The sequence below is a fragment of the Sus scrofa genome, chromosome 13 (assembly GCF_000003025.6).
Source record: "Sus scrofa isolate TJ Tabasco breed Duroc chromosome 13, Sscrofa11.1, whole genome shotgun sequence".
In the NCBI taxonomy this organism is placed as follows: domain Eukaryota; kingdom Metazoa; phylum Chordata; class Mammalia; order Artiodactyla; family Suidae; genus Sus; species Sus scrofa.
Window position 1 is genome coordinate 33,918,573 of NC_010455.5, and position 21,513 is coordinate 33,940,085.

At 54.4% G+C, this 21,513-nt stretch overlaps 2 protein-coding genes across 11 annotated transcripts in view; both read left to right on the forward strand.

Moving 5' to 3' along the window:
* TEX264 (testis expressed 264) overlaps window positions 1-5,603 on the forward strand; it is a 31,619-nt gene extending 26,016 nt beyond the window's left edge. For all 7 annotated transcript variants that reach the window (XM_021068863.1, XM_021068862.1, XM_021068864.1 and 4 more), the window contains 2 exons: window positions 1,542-1,710; window positions 5,005-5,603. In XM_021068863.1, the coding sequence (XP_020924522.1) occupies window positions 1,542-1,710; window positions 5,005-5,297 (462 nt within the window). In that variant the 3' untranslated portion in view covers window positions 5,298-5,603. The remainder of the gene's footprint in view (window positions 1-1,541; window positions 1,711-5,004) is intronic.
* Window positions 5,731-19,707, forward strand: GRM2 (glutamate metabotropic receptor 2). Of its 4 annotated transcripts, XR_002337548.1 has the most exons (7): window positions 5,731-8,343; window positions 10,014-10,596; window positions 13,094-13,931; window positions 15,618-16,693; window positions 17,838-17,992; window positions 18,723-18,903; window positions 19,137-19,707. XR_002337548.1 is itself a non-coding variant. In XM_021068855.1 (6 exons), the coding sequence occupies exons 2-6, from the start codon at window positions 10,147-10,149 to the stop codon at window positions 19,208-19,210; spliced, it is 2,619 nt and encodes an 872-aa protein (XP_020924514.1). In that variant the 5' UTR covers window positions 5,731-8,343; window positions 10,014-10,146; the 3' UTR covers window positions 19,211-19,707. The 4 variants fall into 4 exon arrangements, 2 of the variants coding, with proteins under 2 accessions (XP_020924514.1, XP_020924515.1); XM_021068855.1 differs by lacking the exon at window positions 17,838-17,992; XM_021068856.1 differs by lacking the exons at window positions 10,014-10,596; window positions 17,838-17,992.

Genomic DNA, 21,513 nt, shown 5'->3' on the forward strand with positions numbered 1-21,513 from the left:
GCAGCTTGGGTCATGACTGAGACTCGGCTCTGACCCCTGGCCTGGAAACTCCATATGCCTCAGGGTGGCCAAAAAAAAGGGAAAAAAAAATGACTTTCCAACTACAACAATGTTGTAAATCAACTAAACTAAAAAACATTTTTAAATGATTTTCCTTTACTGCCCCTGGAGGTGTCAGGGCTAGGGTGTCCCACTCTGTGTTTGAGCACACAAAGACTTAGGACAAAAGGCCTTCCCTGGGTCACCTGTGGAGTCAGAGGCTAGACCTTGGGCCAGGACATCCACCCCCCCATGCAGCTGGCTGAGGGCCTTGGCTGGATAAACCTTCCCTCCCTCTCTCTCCCAGGAGCTCATTTTTACCCCTCTTCATTTGCTTCAGTTGGAGGGGGGTTCCTCAACTCTATGCTTGGCCAGGCAGGCGGACAAGTGGAGTCCTGGAGTGGCTTCTCCCCACCAGGCAATAAGTCTCTCATTACTGCTAAGTGGAAGGCTCATTTCAGAGCTCATGGTGAGAGCCAGGCGGGTGCTATAAATAGCTGTGTTGTGAAGGTTGGCGGGTGAGCAGTGACAGAGCAGAGGCCTTGTAGTCATCTTAGTGGATAACTGTGCTCCATTGCAGGAGGGGGGGCAGGCTCAGGAGCAAGATGCATTTGACCCCTCTTCTGGTTTTTTTCACTGTCTCAGGGCAGCTCTGGTGTGTGTCTGTGCCCTTTCCACACATGCTAGGGGTTGTGGAGCTCTGTGTTCTATGTCCAGGCAGAGGAGAGAAGTATGCCTATCTCTGCTTTGGACCCTGTGAGCTGACAATTCAGCCCACCAGGAAGTCGGGCAATCTTCACTGTTAGACCTATTTGTCCTGTCTGCTTCTCCAGCCTAGGGTCTGCCTCCTCCCCTTTCACTGAAACTCTGGCCCCGGGTGTGAGAAGATGTGAGAACCAACCACATCTGATTGTCTCGGAGGTTGGCATAGACCTGAACCAGTAGGGGGATGGGCGTAGGAGAGGGGTTTAGCTAGCCTGGAGCTCCTGTCCAAGATTTGTTAGTAACATGTCTGCAAGGGCAGGGAATAGAGATCAAGAAGCACTGGTCTCTACTGATATTGGTGGCTCAGTCAGCATTGTCCAGTGCAGAGAGGAGGTCAGGTCCTGGGGATCCTGAGATGAAAAGTCTGGCAGGTCAGACCTTGACTTGGCTTGGGTGCTTGGGGCCATGGATTGTGGGTTCTATGAGACCACTGCTTTCTGGACTAGCTTTTTGTTCTCAAAATTAGCAGTCCTAGACTCCTGGGTTCTTTTAACACCTGTCCTAGGACTCCCAGGTCCTCAGACCACTGCCCCTTGGAGTGTGGGTCCCTGCCTTTAGGATGCTGAATGTATCCCTCCCTCAGCAGGGATTTGGAGCTTGGGGGAGATTGGGGCAGGAGGCTGAGCCGGCCAGTTCCCTGGCAGGGAATAAGAATGGACAGTTTCTGGAGCCACTCAGGGACAGATGGGTCAGAGGCTGCCCAGGGTTCATTCCACCTTTCTTCACATTCTGACAAGGAGCGGAAGCTGTGTGCCCACCCACGGCTGGAGATCTACCAGCAAGACCAGATCTACTTCATGTGCCCGCTGGCACGGCAGGGAGACTTCTATGTGCCTGAGGTGAAGGAGACAGAGCGGAGAAGCCGGGGGCCTGTGGAGGCCAGCGACACTCAGGTGGATAGCACAGGTATGGAGGGTTGGGGAATGAGGGTGGGGATCTGGCTCAGTTTTACTGTGGGCATCCAGGCAAACTCGGCAGATATGGAAGGGACCCACCTACCTATAGGCAGAGTTGCCTGTTTCTAGACACGCCGATCTGATCCATGTGGGTGTGGATTCACACATGTTTCCCCTGGCAGCACAAAGACCCTCCTCAGATGCTGTTTAGATGCAGCAGGAGTACCCTTGGAAATAGATCACAGACAGCTGGATGCTTGTGGGAGGGGGCTGAGGCTGCTTAGGAAAGGTGTCACTTGGGTGGGGCTCATCAGGAAGTGAGACTGGCACTGGATCTAGACGGTAAAGAGGGGAACAAGGTGTCCCCTAATATGAGGCCGAGCCCAGAGCCAGCTGCTTTCTTCCTGCCAGTGAGGAACCAGAGAGCATGCAGAGGGGAGCCAGGGAGCCAGGAGGTCAGTGCCCTGCCCTTCCGTCAGAGCCAGCCTTCATAGCCCAGGTCCAGGCCAGCAGGTTGCTGGCCTGCTCTCAGCCCACCCACCTACCATGACCTTTTGTGACCCTGGACTGTCCCCATGGACAAGGGGACCTGCTGGTAACATTCCAGCTGGTCCTAGAGGGTCCAAGGCTTAGCCAGAGCTTGTGACTCTGGAGGTCCATGACTTGTGGGAGTGGTACAGGGCTGGGAGGAGAGTAACTCTTTACCTCCTGTTTTAGGAGACTCCCTTTGTGCATCCAATCTTCAACAGCCAAGGTCACCCTGATAGACATGTGTTGGCAAGGGCGGGGGGTGGGTACTGAAAGGCAGTCTTCACTCCCTAGGGGCCATGTCCAACACAGTTAACTTCATCTGCCACTTAATTACCTCCATGGGGCACTGCTCCCACCCGCCTGACAGTGCCTGGCAGACACTCTTCAGTGCCCCTACTGTGGACACAGCACATGGCACAAGGTCAGCAGGCCAGGCAGTCCCCAGGGCAGGAAGGGGAGTGCCTTGACCTTCTTTCAACCTCTTTCTGCTGCCTGCTTCCCCCTCCTTGGCCCACCCACCCAGTTCCCTTCAAAACACCACCTGCCAGGGGTGTTGAAGGACTGCTTGGCACCAGATACAGCTGGCTGCAGCCTAGCTCCCACGCCATCAGCTCCTCGGCCTGCCCTCCCCACCAGCCTGCCCGCCCACTCCCTGGAGTATGGGCCGAGGGGTCTGCCCACCTCTGACAGGGTCTGCCTTGACACCTGGGGTGGACTGTGGGTGTCTGCCTGCCAGGTGCATGCTGCTTGCACAGCAGTGTGTGGTGAGCGCCTGACTGCCCAAGGCTTGGCCTGTCCTGCCTGCCTCCCTGCTGTGGCCCCCGCTTGGGCAGGGAGGTGAAAGGGGGTGATTAGCTGCCTTGTGCCTGTTATTACATTGATGTATTATTTAGCTCCAGAGAGGTGATGAATATTTGATCTCCTTGCACTGGCTGTGAGCAGTGGAGGAGGGATGGATTGCCACTGAATGAAGGTGGCAGCATCATTCTCTACCCCAGCAGCCTTGGGGACTTAGGTGCCACCCTGCCTTGCCTGGCCTCTTCTGCCCTGAAACACAGGCCCAGGACTCTGAGACTTCCTCCTATGCAGACCTTGGTGGGGCTGGAGGTTTGCCACTTCCCTGCCTTTGCCAGAAGTGTCTGCATGTGTCCAGGGACTATCTTCATTCCAGCACGCTAGGCCCTTTCCTGAAGGGACACCCTTGGGCTCCTTCCTTTTATCACTCCTAGCTGGGAACTGGGAGAGGGAGGAGGAAGCCAGCTGGCAAGTAGGCAGGTTCCCATACCTGGGTCCCAAGAGAGCTCTTGGGTGGGAGGGTGGATAGAACTTAATGGGGCCAGGGAGCAATTACCCCTTTCCTTTGCTCCTTTCAAGCCTGCAGCCTCTGGAGCACCAGTCATCATTTAAGGAGAGAAAGTAGGGCTGGAGTCCTGTCCCTGGATTACAGGGAACCACCCATAACTCAGGCAGTAGTCCTGGTTCACTGTTGAATACCTCCAGCCTGGAAGCCAACACTGAGGCTCCAGCAAGAAGAGGGCCCCAGGCCAGCAGCCTGGCACTTGCAGGGCTCATCTCACCTCTGCCAGAAGGGCCCAGAGTTCATCTTCTTGGGGCCATAGGGGTTGGGGGAGCAGACCCCAAACCCCCCCACCCTCACTCTGGGCCCCAGCTGAGGCTCAATGAAAGTTCCAGGCCAAGTCCAAATGCCAAGCAGTCCCCAGCTGTGCTGAGCTCAGGGCTTCATCATCATGGAGCCAGGATCTGAGGAAGCTGGCCCACCCCTCACCTTATGTGATGTTTGATGGCTGCCCCCGTCCCCCTCACACAGGAAGGGAGGCACATCCCCCTTCTCTCAATCTGGATTCCTGCACACATTGGGCCTGAGCTCTTTGTCCCTCCTTGCCACCCCCAACTGCTGTCAGTGCCTCTGATCTGCAGTGTTGGGGGATGAATTGAGGGGCTGCTTCCGAACCAGGCAGATGAACCTGCCTGAAAGACATGTTAGGGGTAGGAGGAGTAGGTTGGGAGGGGTCTCAGGGCTCTCCAGCTGCTGATGGTTGGGGGTGGGTAAGGGCTCCTCTGGGGTGATCCAGGCATAGAGGAAGAAAGCCCTTAAAGTGCTTAAAGTCCCAGCACCCTCCTCCCACTCAACTGGTTGAGGATTTCTCAGGACTTCTCCATCCTACTCCTCCCCCGGTTTCCTCCTCAGATTGCGGTTCGGTGTGGGCCAGAGGCAGGGGCCAGCCAATTCCCTGGATGTGGGCACTCCTTGGGGAGCCCTACATAGGGCGAGAGGGACAGGAGAGTGGGCCTCCTGGTCCCTTCTATCTTTGAGCCTTATGGGGAGTGTTCTACATCTGGCCTAGGAAAAACCTCTCTCCAAGCCTGGAATGGGGAGTGGAGGAGGGGACTCTATTTGGGTCTCCTTGTTCTTCCCTCAGCTCCTTATCTTGGGGCTGAGTGGTCCTTAGTGGACTGTTGGGGACCAGCGAGCAGCAGGCTTTGTGGAAGCGCAGGAAGCTGAGGGTAGGGAGAGGAGTGCATTGCAGGCTGCCCTCCCTCCCTGTTCTTTCCCTCTGCCCTATCAGTGCAGCCCCAGTCAGGGCAGAGGGCAGAGAGCAGCCAAAATGAGCCTCTTGAGCCATGAGTAGCTTTATTATTCATGAGCGCACTGTGTATGCTGACTTGCTGGGCTGGTGGTAGAGCCTCAATCCTCTCCCTGGAGGAGAAGGTGGGGGTCCTAACTAACCTGTGCTTCCTCTTCCTGATCCAGGAGCTGATACCATGAGTGACTCAAGTTCTGTAAGCCTGGAAGTGGGTCCTGGCAGCCGGGAGACTTCAGCGGCCACACTGTCCCCTGGGGTGAGCAGCCGTGGCTGGGACGACGGTGACACCCACAGTGAGCATAGTTACAGCGAGTCAGGCGCCAGTGGCTCATCCTTTGAGGAGCTGGACTTGGAGGGTGAGGGACCCTTAGGGGAGCCAAAGCTGAGTCCTGATGCCGAGCCCCTGGGGGCTTCCAAGTGGCCCCGGGAGCCCAGTACTCCTGAGAAGGGCGAGGAGTAACCTGCAGCCTGCGCCTTCCTATGGTGCATTGCTAAGGAACTGAGCAGACTCTTGAGCCCTCTTCCTCCTCCACCTCCTGGGCTCAGGCTGGGGCCAGGGGTCTCAGGGAGGCCTGAATTCTGCTACCCTGGGCCTCTAGCTAAGCCTTCTCCTCACTGCCCTCTCGGCTACCAGAGCCAAAGGAGCCGGGACTGTTGTCTGCACTCAGCCCTTGAACACAGGGTGCTACCCTTGTTACATCTCTTTTTCAGATTCATGTTGAAGCTTCCAGGACCCAGAATAAAGCAAATGATTTTCTTTGTTTCACTGGATTTGTACTACGCACTTGTTCCAACTTGGGGAGCCCTGTGCAGCTAGGCCAGGAGTAGGCAGGAGCATCCTCAACCTGAGGAGAGGAGGGAACTTGGCCAGGTACCCTGGGGTAGGGGGAATTGGAGGCCATTCACTCCCTGCTCTGAGACCCGGATTGACAGCTGCTCCTCATTGCAACAGCCGCAGAGGCTTCCTCCAGGCTGGAGAGCAGGCAGATCAGGACAAGGGGTCTGAAAACTAGCATGGGGTGCCCTCCCGGGCTCAGGAGTGCGGAGCTCATGGCCTGCCTTTGCTTCCAAGGGATGCTTTTGTGTCTGTGGCTAGAGTGTGCATGTGCTCACACTGTTATCTGCTCAGCTGGTGAGGATGTCCCCGCTCTGCCTGCCAGTGCCTGCATGCCTGCATGTGTGCATGTGCACGTGCACATGCCTTTGATAATTTGTATGTAACCACGGATGGGTCAGGTGATGGTGATCCTCAGTGAGTCTGTGCCCAAGTGGGCATCAGGGTGTGATGGTGGCTGGGCATGACTACTCATGTAGACAGCTTTGTGGCTGTGTGCACGTGTTGCTGTGCCTAGTGTCTAACTGTATGTGGTTGTATTATAGGGATGTGAGGCTGGCTACCTGGAAGGGTCGCTCTGGGGGCTTTGTCCAAATATAGCTATCTGTGTGTAGCTATGTATTTGTGTACAGCTTTATGTGTGTGGTTGTGGTTCATGTGTAAAGCTGTTTTTCTGTGTCCATGTGTAAAGCTTTAAGTCTGTGGACATGTCTATATGTACAGCTACATATGTGTCCATGTGTATAGCTGTGTGTGTGGTTTTGCATTCTGCTGTTTGTATGGCCTTATTCACATGTATAGCTCTGCATGTAAGACTGGGTGTCTGTCTTTGTGTGCACAGCTGGAAGTGGTGGCTGCATAGCTGGGTGTGTAACTACACATCTGTGTGCTGCCTCTGGACTGCAGCTCATTTGCTGCAGGCCAAGTAATGGGCCACTCAGGCTTGCGCTGCATTGAAAGCCCCATGTCTCTTGTGAGGCTGCCTTGGTGAGTGGACTGGGATTGTTGTGCAGCTCCCCTCACCTCAGCACCTTACTGCTCTCAACCCCTCTGCTCCAGGGGCCCAGCCCATCACTCGCTTACCCTAGGGAGAAGTTGCTCTGTAGCTGCCAGAGTGGGTGAGAGCACCAGGAGCCTGAAGACAGCATGTCTGTCTCACCAGCCCTGTCTGACAGCTCTGAACCCTCATCCTGCTGCCACCTTGCCTCCTATTAGTGATGGAGTTTGAGTTTGTTGGGGTTCGATGTGTTGGTCTGTTTCACAGCTGTGCTCTTTCCCAAGCAGTAGGGCATTAGGCTTCTGTGTCCAGAGGAAAAGCCTTACCTTCCTTGATGAAAACCCTCTGTGCTCCCCTTCCCCAATGACCAAACTCACATGTAGGTGTGTGTACCAGAGGGACCTGGGCTTAGTGTGTGCTCACTTGCTCATGTGTCTGAGCTAGCCTTGCCTCTACTGACACCTGTGGAAGAAAGGCCTGCACCAGGGGAACATGTGTAGAGATGCTGTGCCCCTTAGCACTTCGTGTTTGTGTGCTATGGCTCTGGGACTAATTCTGGGTGCAGGCTCCCTCCCCAAATCCTTCAGCACAGTCTGGTATTGCAGATTACCCACCACTACCTCCCCAGGGGCATTCTTCCCCACCCTGCAACAGAAGGGAAAAAGAGTCAAGAACATCTCCTCAGAGCTGTCCTCCCTCTGCTTAGGCTCCAGCTCTCATTCCCTCCTACGCAGCAGCCAGTTTCAGGAGCCTCTTCCCCAGCCCCCTTCCCTCCCAGATCCCCCTGCCAGCCCCAGCTTGTCCCTCAGGGTTGACTGTTATCCCTGGTCCTATAGGCCCCCCCTCCCCATGTTGCTGTCTCTTTTCCTTTGCACATGAGACTGGAGGTTAGTGGAGGGGTGGGGGAAAGTCACTGCTTTGTTTGTGGGGGGCAGGGGGAGTAATATCTCTAAAGGTCATCTGCAGGAGGGAAGAAAAGGTCCCACCCTCCTCGGACCTCACCCTCCCCACCCCATTTTTTCCTCCTAGTGACTCAGGCCCTAGCTTTCACTTGGTGCTGAAGACACATGCCCTCACGCCAGGCCTGGCATGTGGACTGACTGCAGTGCATGGGTGGGCAGAATGGATGTGAGGACAGGCCATCCACCTGTCTCCCACGTGCCCCTTTACTTACCTCCAGTGACAGCCCACAACTCTAGAACCAACTCGGCTGCTCTCAGAGATGGAAGCCCATAGCACTGTGTGCACCTCCGGGGCTCAATGACCTTCCCAGCCCCTTGCCCTATGCCCGCTGCTTTCTGGGACGCAGTCTGACTTGAGCAGAGGGGGCCAAAAGGCACCTGCTCCAGCACAGAGCGCGAGCACCCAGAGATTCAGCACCACGCGGTGGACAGCTCCGGGCTGGTGGTCCTGAAGTAGAGGGGAGGCTGAAGGAGTCCGAAAGGAGGCGGAGGCCAGGTTGGGCGCGGGAGATCTGGAGGAGGAATGGAGGAGGGGCTGGGGGCGGGCCGGGGCCGGGGGCGGGGCGGGCTGCGATTGAAAGCGCCAGTTGAGCGGGCGGCATAGAGCACAGAGCCGCGGAGCTAGCAAGCGAGCGAGGGAGCTATCGGGAGCTGGAAACCCGCGCCCCCGGCTCCTCTCCGTTTCTCGCCGTGCCAGAGCCAGGTGCGCAAGGTAGGATAAGCCGGGTGGTGCCGCAGCCGCCGCAGACCTTATCGATCCTGACCCCACGTCCGGGAGTCCCTGGGGCCCTCGAGCTCAGGGGCTAGCTAGAGCGTCCAGACCGTGCTCACCAGGAGCTGCGAAAAGCGGGAAGAGAGCCCCCCGTGTTCCGCTTTTCTTCCCCAAAGAACGCACACCCTGCATCTAGCTCCCTCATTCCTTCTGCCCCTCCGTCCTTTGGTCAGTGTTTCTATCTGTGCCTCTGTCTTTGTCTCAGCCTCTCAGGCTCCATCGCTCCCTCCCCGAATTTTGTGGTCCAGGCCCCCAGCTGCCCTCTTTTAGGATTCTCTCCCCCTTTAGGGTTCCGTCCCTGTTAGAGCTCTGGTCCTAGGTGCCCCCGTGGGAAGCTCATGGTCTTGACCTGTTTGGGCCTCAGCCCCCATCTGGGTCCCTGTGTTGGTCTTCATGCTTGCCTCTCTCCTGTTTGTCTGCTTGAGCTGCTTCTTTCTGGGTATCCACAGGATCACAGTCCCCCTGGCCTGGCCTGGTCCCAGTGGGAGATTAACCCTGGGGAGTTGAGGGGGCAAAATGAAGAGCCCAGTCTCTGTGGACAGGGCCTGGGGTCCTTGAACTAGTTCTGCCCTTCTTCAGGCTCAGTTTCCCTCTCCTAGCCTTCCCAAGCCTGTGTGATTTTGAGATCCTATGTGAGATGGGTGCCTGGGAGGGCAGCTGGAGCACAAATGATGAGGTGCAGAGTGGGAAAGGGAGACAGGGTCTCTGAGGGCCAGGACCAGGGTAAACAGGGCCCTGAGGTTGAGGATGGGGAAACTAGAGATCGTGATTTTTCTCTGCTTGATTCTGAGCTGAGGAGAAAACAAAAGCAAAAAGTCTCAAACGTCATTCAACATAGAGCTAAAATGTCCAAAAAGTCTCACCTTGAGCTGTTTTGTAATCTTGACCAGACAAACTGCCCCCAACCCATGATACACACATACAGTCTCATCTACTTTCCCTATTGATTTTAGGATCTGTGGCCACTTCACTGTCCCTCCCTGGGTCCAGCCTCTCTACCTTGCTTAACTTCCAGGGCCTAGAGACTATTACTTCCTCAGTCATGGAGCTCTGGGGATGGCTTTTTAAGAACCAGAGGCCAAGGACACCCCCCCCCCCCGCCGCCTTGGGTGCTCACCAGGGCTCCAGTTTCCCTAGTGGTCATAGACTAACTACCCTTTAGAGGGTCTTCCTTCCCTCTTCCCTGGTGGGTTCTCCACCAGCAATAGCTCCTCTCTGGAAACCTAAGGCTCAGGGTGGGGACTGGACCCCTAAGTTTGTCACTGTGACCTGCTGCAAAGCTGTTGACTTTGGGGTCCCAGGAGGTTTGTGCAGGGTGTTGGACATTCTTCTAAGTCTCCTGTTTTCTCTTTGGGCCTCTACTCTCTGCAGCCCTGCATCTCTGCTAAATTTGGGATGGGCACAGAGCCCATCTCCAGTCCCATATCAGAGCAGGCCTGTGAGACAGGCCCAAGGGTATGTCCCAGGAGTTTAGTCTAATTAGGAAAACCACCTCTCCATGGCTCCTTAGCCCCAGGGAAAGGAGTTTAGGGGAGGCAGAGTCAGAAGGGGTAGCCACCCTCGGGTTCCACTTCTCCCCTACCTGTTTGTCTGTCTTTCTTTCTCTGCAGGAGCTGGGTCTCTCCTCATCCTCTTCCTGTCTGTCCTTTCCTGGTCCTTTTCCAATTCTCTTTGCCTTTGCTGCTTCTACCTTCATCTCCTGGAGGCCCAGGTCTGCTGGACCCATCCATCCCCTTTGGGGCCATGGGATCACTGCTTGGGCTCCTGGCTCTCCTGCTGCTGTGGGGTGCTGTGGCTGAGGGCCCAGCCAAGAAGGTGCTGACCCTGGAGGGGGACCTGGTTCTGGGTGGGCTGTTTCCTGTACATCAGAAGGGCAGCCTGGCAGAGGAGTGTGGTCCTGTCAATGAACATCGCGGCATCCAGCGCCTAGAGGCCATGCTTTTTGCACTAGATCGTATCAACCGAGACCCGAGCCTACTGCCAGGTGTGCGCCTGGGGGCACACATACTCGACAGTTGCTCCAAGGACACACATGCTCTGGAGCAGGCACTTGACTTCGTGCGTGCCTCACTCAGCCGTGGTGCCGATGGCTCACGCCACATTTGCCCCGACGGCTCTTATGCCACCCATGGTGATGCTCCCACTGCCATCACTGGTGTCATTGGCGGCTCCTACAGTGATGTCTCCATCCAGGTATGTGGGGGCTGTTTAATTGGGGGTTGGGGAGGGAGGCCAGAGGTGGGGGCCTGGAATTCCTGCCGGTTAGGGACTCTGAACTATGATGGATTGGAAGAAGGACTGGAAATTTCCTTTGAGTAGCTTTTTATAGAGACTAAGAAAGTGCTCCTATGACATATTTGAGGTCAATTTATAGAGATTTTTGTGGAAGGAAAACATCTCACTTCCAACACACACACAAACATCACCACCACTCCTACCACCCCCAACCCCAACCCCCACACACCTGATGTTAAACAGCCCTAAGAAGCTTAATACGCCTTTTGAGTCAGAACTCCAGGTTTGAATCCTGGCTCCCTCACTTACTGTGTGACTCTGGGCACTATTTGTTGCTTCTGTGTCTCAGTTTCATCCTTATAAAATGGGTCTCATGGTATTTATCACTCTTGGGGCGTGGTAGAAATTTAATGAGGTGATATACGCAAAGCATGTATCAGGTGGCCTGACCAGTCATAAGGACGTAATCAGTATTAGCTATTACTGTTGTTAAGCCTTTTTATAGATGAGGAAACTGAGGCTTGGAGAGAGGCAAACCACAAGTTAAGCTCATAAAGTAGAGACATGACCCTAAGGCTCTCTGCCAAGGGCCTCCGGGACTGTCAGTTCATTTCTCCATGGATTGGAAAGGAGTGGAAGATGGAAGCCAAAAGCAGCACAGAGAAGAGAAATGGGTGGGGGGCCCAGAAGGAAGAAAAGCAAGATGTGTGTGGAGATGAGAGGGAAGATACCCAAAGGTCTTAAAGGGGTGCAAGATCTAAAGAGGTGAGAAGGGGAGGGGACCAGGCTCTCCTTCCTGCTCTCTCATAAGGGGTCAGCAGAGAAGGTATCAGCTAATGTCTCTTGGCATGCCTGGCTGCTTTAACCCAGGTGGGATCTTCTCTGCTCCTGACTGGGTCCTGCCTCTTGCCCGGACACTTAACCTGCCTGGTGCCCAGCATAGGCTGCTGGAAGGTATTGCCAGAACTGGGATCAGGGTTAGGGGTTGCAAGGAGGGCCTTGTCTGGGGCCTCAGCTTCTTTTTGGAGGTCAGCAGAGGGCATTGTCATCAGAAGCAGGGCGAGGACCCCTGACCAGGAATGCCTGTTTAGGAGAAAGGAAGCAGGAGTCTGAACCATGGAGGCAGCTTCTGGCCTAGGGTGGGGGAGTTCTGCTCATCCCCCTATTTCAGGGACTTCATTACCAGTCCTGTTGTCCCAGCTACTGGAGGTGGTCAGTAGTAGCTTGGACAGGTGTGACTGTGGCAGCACCTACATTCACAGCCCTGGATTGGGAGCAGGGATGGGTAGGCAGCCTTCCACCTACTGATGTCTTCAGAGGCATCTGGGTTGCTTTCCCAGCACGCCACCTCCACTATTCTTTTCAGGGCCCCATGCATTCATCTCCAGGAACCCAGTTATCTCCCTCTGACCCCAAGCTGCCGTCTCCCGCACCAGGGCCCACACCTCAGCATCAATCTTCTTTTTGCTTGTCTGGGTCAAAACAAGGCTCAGCCCTTTATCCTTAGGCTGTACATACCTGTTAATGATTCCTCTGCATTCCTGCCCCTTTTCTTTTGCCCAAATCACTATCATCTTCCAGATGCCAGGCACTGTGGTTTCACATGCATCGTTATTTTTATTTGCTCAGCAACCTTGTTAGGCAGGAATGAGAACCTAAGGCTCAGGGAGGTTTGCTAACTTGCCCAGGGGCACGGGAAGTACAGAGACAGCATTGGCATTGTCAGAGGGAGAGCTCATGTCCCAGTGGCAAATACGGGATCTAACTCCCTCTTGTGGAACCTGGGTCTTCTCTATCACCTACTCACCATCCCACTGCATCCTTGGCTGGACCCCACTCTTAAGGGCAGGTCCCAGGGGTCTGGGTGGGAGATGGGCTGCCAGGCAGGCAGTGGTAGGCAGGAAGCCTCATTTATTTTAGGCTCAGGAATCCAATTCTTGGGCTTCAGGGCTATGGAGCCCTCAAATCTGGGTCTTCCTTCCTGGGGGAGACTTTTCCTTCTTTCTCCATCGTCCCATTGGGATTGACTCGGGAAGGGTTACCTGCCAGAAACAAGTGGAGAACTTAAGAGTCCTGAGCATCCAAGATGCCATCTAGTGCCTCCTGCCTGAGCAGCCAGTTGCCAACCTCTCTCAACCCAGGACTAGAGCCTTCCCTTAGCTCTCTCCTTTTGCTACTGCCATGTGTCTGAAGTGAGACAGTAGAGAGGGTCAAGTATGGCACTGGACCCTGGTGCCTCTGCCCTGGGTCTTCTCTTTCTCAGCCCTTGGGAAGGGATAGAAAAATTCCTGTCCTCTGGAGGAAGACACAGCAAGGCAGGATATAGGCCTTTTGGGAGACAGATGCCTCAGAGCTATACAGGCACTTGATCCTGAGGTCTGATAGCTGTGGGGAACATATCTGTCTCTGGCATTTGACTTGGTCTCTATCTTTGCCCTCTCTACCCCTTCCCCAGGTGGCCAACCTCCTGCGCCTATTTCAGATCCCCCAGATCAGCTATGCCTCCACCAGTGCCAAGCTGAGTGACAAGTCCCGCTATGACTACTTCGCCCGTACAGTGCCCCCTGACTTCTTCCAAGCCAAAGCCATGGCTGAGATTCTCCGCTTCTTCAACTGGACCTATGTGTCCACTGTGGCATCTGAGGGTGACTATGGTGAAACAGGCATCGAAGCCTTTGAGCTAGAGGCCCGTGCCCGCAACATCTGTGTGGCCACCTCGGAGAAGGTGGGCCGAGCCATGAGCCGTGCGGCCTTTGAGGGAGTGGTACGATCTCTGCTGCAGAAGCCCAGTGCCCGAGTGGCTGTCTTGTTCACCCGTTCTGAGGATGCCCGTGAGCTCCTTGCTGCCACCCAACGCCTCAATGCCAGCTTCACCTGGGTAGCCAGTGATGGCTGGGGGGCCCTGGAGAGTGTGGTGGCAGGCAGCGAGGGTGCTGCTGAAGGCGCCATCACCATAGAGCTGGCTTCCTACCCCATTAGTGACTTTGCCTCCTACTTCCGGAGTCTGGACCCCTGGAACAACAGTCGGAACCCCTGGTTCCGCGAGTTCTGGGAGCAGAGGTTCCGCTGCAGCTTCCGGCAGCGAGACTGTGCATCCCACTCCCTGAAAGCTGTGCCCTTTGAGCAAGAGTCAAAGATCATGTTTGTGGTCAATGCAGTGTATGCCATGGCCCACGCACTGCACAATATGCATCGTGCCCTCTGCCCCAATACCACCCACCTCTGTGATGCAATGCGGCCTGTCAATGGGCGCCGCCTCTACAAAGACTTCGTGCTCAACGTCAAATTTGATGGTAAGTGCTAGCCAATGTCCATCAGGCTGCTGGCTCTCAGGGCCCTCAGGTTCTAGTACATGGCTAAGAAAGCATAGCCAACAGCAAGTAAGGAACTTACCCAGGACAAGAACAGCTAGGTAGAGAGGACCAAAAGGAGCCAGGACTGAGGGTCCACCTTCTGAGATCCTTCCAGAGAGTAGATTTTTGGCCTGATCCTGTGCTGTGAGGGTCTTTGGTTTCTGTTTGGACTTTACCCTCAATCTCTTGTCTCTTTATCTCACAGGGAATAGGGATTGGGAGACCTCAAGTCCATTGTCAGGCAGCAAAATATCAGTGAGAGTCAGAATAAAGGTACATCAGGATGACATTATTTCCTAGGAAAATTTCTATTCCAAATCTTGATTTTCCACTCAAGGTGGCCACAGTCTCTTCAAACCAAAAGGTTTTTTTTTGTGTGTGTGGGTTTTTTTTTTTTTTGTATTTTTAGGGCTGCATGTATGGCATATGGAAGTTCCCAGGCTAGGGATTGAATCAGAGCTGCAGCTGCCAGCCTACACCTCAGCCACAGCAACGCGGGATCCGAGCCACATCTGTGACTTATACCACAGCTCATGGCAATGCTATATCCTTAACCCACTGAATGAAGCCAGGTATCGAAACTGTATCCTCATGGATACTAGTTGTGTTCATAATGTGCTGAGCCAGAATGGGAACTCCCAAAAGTTATTTTAATAAAAGTTCCAGCTTCAAGGAAAATAAAGGCCTCAGAATCATCGCCGTGTTTCAGGAAGAATCACTGTGGGAACAGTGGGAGAGGGGGCCAGGGCTGACAAAGCTTGGAGCACTGGCCCAGGAATAAGACCAATAGTAATTCCAATAAGATTGACATTCAGAGTTTTGGGTGGGGTTAGTGTTGCATTTGGATCTGGTTGAGTTGACAGTAGAGCAAGGATAAAATTAGCCCACTGGGCTAGGTGAAATTTATGGTAGGGTTCATGTTCTTGAGGATTTTGAGGCTGGGTAGAAAGAGCAGGCGTTGTAGCATTCACCATGGGGCCTTAAGGACATCATCCACTAACTTGAACTCCATTTCTCAGTGGGACCTGAGAGGATGGGGGTCCTGCCTCCTGAGTCTGGCTGGGAGAAGGGAGGTTCACAGATGGATAGAAGTGGGCAGTAATCTGTGAGCTGCCTGCCAAGCACATTCTGAACATCAGTGGTTCCAGGTGACTGCTGAGATTAGGATTCAGCTCGTACTGGGATCAGTGTTAGGATTGATGAAGGGCTGGAGCTGGAGTTGTCATTGATAGGATTAAGTGGGACCGGGACTGGACCTGAAGTCAAGTTCAGTTTTGGGGGTGTCTCAATGTTAAGTTTGGGGAAAGGGCTGTGGTGTGTCTGGGAACTGGGTTGGAGCGTCTAAAGCTGGGTTTGGGGAGTCCTAGTTGGGGGCTGTTGTGGGCCTTAGGTTTGTGGGCCTGGATTTTAAGATTGGGATTCTAGTTGGAGCTTTGGGTTGAGGTTTGTTGTAGCCTCTCATGAAGTAAAACAGCTGGGGTTAGGCTGGCTTTAGTGCTAGGGTGAGGATCAGAAGAATGAAGACTGGCCTCAGCTCCGGGGCTTGGGTTCCATGTTAGGTGGGGGTTGAGGTCACTTTAGGATGACCCATCAATAACCCTCTCTTCCTTTCCTCCCGTACCGCAGCCCCATTCCGCCCAGCTGACACACACAGTGAGGTCCGCTTTGACCGCTTTGGTGATGGCATTGGTCGCTACAACATCTTCACCTACCTGCGGGCCGGCAGTGGGCGCTATCGCTACCAGAAGGTGGGCTACTGGGCAGAAGGCCTAACCTTGGATACCAGCCTCATCCCATGGGCCTCACCCTCAGCTGGGCCCCTGCCTGCCTCTCGCTGCAGTGAGCCCTGCCTCCAGAATGAGGTGAAGAGCGTGCAGCCTGGGGAGGTCTGCTGCTGGCTCTGCATCCCCTGCCAGCCCTACGAGTACCGGCTGGATGAGTTCACCTGTGCTGACTGTGGCCTGGGCTACTGGCCCAATGCCAGCCTGACTGGCTGCTTCGAGCTGCCGCAGGAGTATATCCACTGGGGTGATGCCTGGGCCTTGGGACCTGTCACCATTGCCTGCCTGGGCGCCCTGGCCACCCTCTTTGTGCTGGGTGTCTTCGTGCGGCACAATGCCACCCCAGTGGTCAAAGCCTCCGGCCGGGAGCTCTGCTACATCCTGCTGGGTGGCGTCTTCCTCTGCTACTGCATGACCTTCGTCTTCATTGCCAAGCCATCCACAGCAGTGTGCACCCTACGCCGCCTAGGTTTGGGCACTGCATTCTCAGTCTGCTACTCAGCCCTGCTCACCAAGACCAACCGCATTGCACGTATCTTTGGTGGGGCCCGAGAGGGAGCCCAGAGGCCACGCTTCATCAGCCCTGCCTCTCAGGTGGCCATCTGCCTAGCCCTTATCTCAGGCCAGCTGCTCATCGTGGCCACCTGGCTAGTAGTGGAGGCACCAGGCACGGGCAAGGAGACAGCCCCTGAGCGGCGGGAGGTGGTGACATTGCGCTGTAACCACCGAGATGCTAGCATGTTGGGCTCACTGGCCTATAATGTACTCCTCATTGCGCTCTGCACGCTCTACGCCTTCAAGACTCGCAAGTGCCCAGAGAACTTCAATGAGGCCAAGTTCATTGGCTTCACCATGTACACCACCTGCATCATCTGGCTGGCCTTTCTGCCCATCTTCTATGTCACCTCCAGTGACTACCGGGTGAGCTACCAGCAAGGAGGCGGGGAAGGAGGGCAGAGCCAGACACAGGACCCTCTGTTTCCTGGTATCATTTAATCTTCTTATAACTTTGAGGCTTCAACAGGTTTAGTGCTCACCCAAGGCACACAGCTTGTGGTGGCCCAGTTGGGACTGGATCCCAGAGGAATGTGGAAAAGCTGAGTGGGGCCTGGGGAAATGGCTATGGAGGTGGAGGAATTAGAGCTGAGAAGAGATTTTAGGGCTCAGAGATCATCTCCTAACCCTGCAGGAGGTGGAGGTGTGGAAATAAGTCCAAATGAGCAGAGGCTCTACCCTGCTCTACTGAGGAGCTGGTTGCAGAAGAGGTGACCTAGTCTCTGCTCTTGTGGAATTCCTGCACCAGCAGGGTGATTGACCAAAGAGCTGCTGACTGGTTTAGGTTGACAAAGGTCCCAGTGAGAATACAGAAAAGGGAAGTGTGTAGGTGGTGGTGGTAATGGGGTGTGTGTGTGTGTGTGTGTGTGTGTGTGTGTGTAGGGAGTTGGGGAGGGCTTCTTGGAAGAGGAGTCCTTGAACTGGACTCTACAACATAGGAAAGTTGGAATAGATAGGGTGGAGGAGGTAGCAGAGGACAGCCAAAACATGCTGATTGGAGTGGAGGGTCTGCATTGTACCCCTATCCCTGAGTTGAGGTGGGGAGGCATACACAGTGGAAAGGTAGGCAGAAGTGAGAGGGAAGCAGGAATGAGAATTGCAGGGCTATCGAGCCAGCGGCCCCAGAGGGTACCATGCTCTGATGCCCTTTGGAGCTGTGCAGTATGGCATGGTGCCCTCAGAGCTTTGCAACCCTAGGGTTGAGAAATGAAACTAGAATGAGCAGGAAAGGTGAAGCAGAGAAGGGGAGGAATCTGGGGTTAGGGTTCAGAAAGGTCAAAGCAGGTGAAAACTGTACCCTAGTTGGTGACTTCTAAGCAAAATCCCAACTGGCACTGAGTGCTCAATGGGTCTTCTCAGCTTCTAGGGGCAATGGCTGCTTTAGATGGGGTGGTTGGAGAAGGCCTCTCTGAGAAGGTAACAGGTTAGCTGAGCTCTGAATACTAAGAAGATAATCTTTGTTAATCCTCATGACTCAGGAGTAAACTCCATGGCTCTCCCCATTTTACAGATGAAGAATCGGAGACTCAGGGAGGTTCAATCCCTTGCCTAAGTTCACTCAGCTTGGGAATATAGAGCAGGGTCTGAACTGACAATCTTAACAATTAAAGGAGCAGGAAAATCGAGGCAAGAGCCCCTGCAAAGGCCCTTTCCCTCAGGATGGAGGTATGGTGGGCAGTGCTGGGGGCCAGGGACGGCTGGGCTTGGCTGCTCTTGCACCTGCTGGACCACCTGCCTGGGCGGTGGAGGCCAGAGCTGGGGAGGGAATCTGCACTGACTCAGCCTGCACTTGCATATGATTTGCATTTGCATGCCAATCATAAGTTGCTCAGGACTCACTCTGGAGGTACACACACAGTTCTCACACATGCAGGCAGACATTCACACATACCTGCACACATGCATGCAGACGCACAAATGCGTATCCATCCACTCACACACATGCATATGCTGGCATGCTTGGTATATATCCACACCTTCCCAGCTACACACATCCCTGTACATGTATCCTATACTTGCACGCACATTTGTACTCTCTCCACCCCCTGCATACATAGTGCCACACAGATACATGTGCGCTCACACACATGTACTCTACACCTGTACCCCTCACACATACACACACACCTGCACATGCACTCCTATGCATCCATGCCCCCCTGCATGCTCACCCCCACAGCTAGAACTGAGTTCTTCCTGGGAAGATGCTGCACTGGGGCTGATGCTGGGACTGTGACCAACCTTCCTAAAAATCCTTTGGGGTTTGGCAAACAGACCAAGGTCCAGTGTTGGATGCTTTTGGCCTCCCCTACTCCCTACCCCACTGCCCGGGCAGGGTTCCTAGGGCCAGGCCCAGGCCTTTGGGATGGACTCATCTTGACCTCTCCCATCACAGGTACAGACCACCACCATGTGTGTGTCAGTCAGCCTCAGTGGCTCCGTGGTGCTTGGTTGTCTCTTCGCACCCAAGCTGCACATCATCCTCTTCCAGCCACAGAAGAACGTGGTTAGCCACCGTGCACCCACCAGTCGCTTTGGCAGTGCAGCTGCCAGAGCCAGCTCCAGCCTTGGCCAAGGTCAGAATCTCTCTGCCCTAAGCACCCCTCTCCATCTGTGCCCCCCTCTCCCCACCTCAGCTCCTCAGTATGGGGTCTGCTCCCTGGGTTGCTGAGGTGTTGCTGAGATTCCTTGGCTGGGGATGGAGTGCCCTGGATGAGGTGAAAGGAGTAGATGGGCTGGTGGTGGTGAGCTGCACCCCCAGTATAAGGGAACTTGGGGCTGGCCCCAACCTCCAACTTCCTTTCCCTAGGGTCTGGCTCCCAGTTTGTCCCCACTGTTTGCAATGGCCGAGAGGTGGTGGACTCAACAACATCGTCGCTTTGAGGATCCCCACAGTCCTGCCCTGACATGGCTGCTCCCCAGAACCTGGTGCAGACCCATGTCCAGGGCCAGGAGGAAGATGGCTGGAGCACTGCAATAACGCCATCCCTATGCCTGTCCCCATTGCCACTTACCAACCTACTTACTCCAGCCCTTCAGGATCAGAGGTCAGGGTCCTTGGCCTGGGATCCTCTAATGACCACCAACTGCCCTTGCAGCTGTGTTCCCACCTTGCCAGGCCTGGGACTCAGAAGGGAGCAAGCCAGGGTCTACTCTGCCCTGGAACAGTGTGGCTGAGGACTGCAGGCCCCGATCCCCAATCAGTAAAGGTGCTTCCAGCCGTGCCCCTCCCTCCTTCTAGGGCCTTTAAAATTTTTATATAAGTTATTCTGGGATGGGGAGGGGGTAATCATGGGGGCCATCCATCCCCCTGCAGAGTAGTTTGTCCTGTGGTTTATTTTGTATTATCTGTAAATAAAGTGTCTTTATTTAAAAAAAAATTACTCTTTGTCTCTAATCCAGGGAGGTCACTCACCCCTGCCACAGTCTTTTAACCTTCATTTTGCCAGTTTTATTCACTCTGCTCTGTGTCTATGCTAGGACCCTGTGGCCACAAAATAGACCCAGTCACGACTGGAGGAGAGACAGAAAATTAATAAGCCATCCTTCCTTGAAAGGAGCTACTTCAGATTGGCCAAGGCACTTACTTGGGTGATGGGAAGAGGTTTAAATGGACACAAGGTCATCTGGCAGTCTAGGGGAGGACCTGGATGATATGGGTAATGGGGCAGGAGGGGCAGCTGACTGTGATCCTTGGGAACTGTGGGCTTTCCACAGGCTGGCTTGCCTGGCACTAGGAAGAGCTGTTGATCAGCTGAACCCAGCTGAACATTAGGGGTAGAAGGGACCAAGAGGAGGCACCAGCTAGAGCATTGCCTGCACGCATGGGTGAACAAAGCCAGAAAGTGCATGAAGAAAGAGGAGGTGAGCAGAGGCTGGGCAGTTGGAGAGGCTGTCTGCTGTCAGCTCGGGTGAGAAGTGGGAGAGGAAGGCCTTTCTCCCATCCCTGGAGGAGCTCTGCCAGCCATGGGATTGTGGTGCCTCAGCACCCTAGGGCAGCACCTGTGTTTGCAGTCTTCGGCTCACCAGCAGAGGGCGCTGAGGCACAGACTTGGCTACAGGGCTGAGCCAGGCAACTTAGGGGGCAGTGGGCACCAACCACAACAGAAGCACAAGAACCTGACTGGGGCTGAGGAGGTCTCAGACGTGATATCTCAGAGGGACAAGGTCCTGCTTTTTATTTTTTATTTTTGTCTTTTGCCATTTCTTGGGCTGCTGCTGTGGCATATGGAGGTTCCCAGGGGGGCGAATCGGAGCTGGAGCCGCCAGCCTACGCCAGAGCCACAGCAACACAGGATCTGAGCCACATCTGCAACCTATCTATACCACAGCTCACGGCAATGCTGTATCCTTAACCCACTGAGCAAGGCCAGGGATAGAACCCGTAACCTCATGGTTCCTAGTCGGATTCGTTAACCACTGCGCCATGATGGGAACTCCAACATTTGCTATTTTTAAGTGGATTCATTTGCATCTATAGGCTGGTAAGGCTGTGCAAATTTGAGTTAATAATTTAAAAAATGAAGACAGAGAACTGGGAGTTCCCGTTCCGCTGAGCCACGATAGGAACTCCCTGGACATCTTATTTTCATTTGCTAATTTTTGCACCTCTACTGGTGTGTCTCTGCTCTGGATCCCCGGCCTTGAATGACCCAGGCCTGGATGCCCCTCCCCCCCAGTGTCCAGGCATCAGAGCGCTATGCCCCATGGGAACTGTAGTGCTGTTCCCTGCTTCCAGAGTGACCTTTCTGGGTCTTTCTGCCAAATTGGATCCAAGGAACATTTGCCCACCCTCCCAGCCACTGGTCAGACCAAGACATGGCTCTGATCCCCTTGCAACTGAAAAGCAGTTCTTCTTCCACATCAGTGGTCACCTGAGGTTCCTCCCATTTGATGATGAATGTCTTCTCAGGAGCCTTGATAGGTTCTGGGTCCAGTCAATCAACCATTGCCATGACTGGTGTAGGGGAATTTCCTTGCTCCCTTAGGAGTTGGGGGCATTCCATCCTCCAGTGGCCCATCTTCTTACAAAATGGACATGGTATCTTGGGTGGAAGCTGGCATCTGTTTCATAGGCATTACTTGCTTCAGTGTTTGGGACTCCTACAGCTAAAACAGGCCCCCTTTCCTTCTGGGAGTACTTTGGAGGTGACCAGGAGGTGATCATGATGGCTGATAAAAGCCTG

Coding starts and splice junctions, on each gene's coding strand:
- GRM2 (XM_021068855.1), top strand. CDS start 10,147: ATGGGATCACTGCTTGGGCTCCTGGCTCTCCTGCTGCTGTGGGGTGCT. Junction 13,932..15,617: donor GCTCAACGTCAAATTTGATG/GTAAGTGCTAGC, acceptor CCCGTACCGCAG/CCCCATTCCGCCCAGCTGAC. Junction 18,904..19,136: donor CAGCTCCAGCCTTGGCCAAG/GTCAGAATCTCT, acceptor TCCTTTCCCTAG/GGTCTGGCTCCCAGTTTGTC.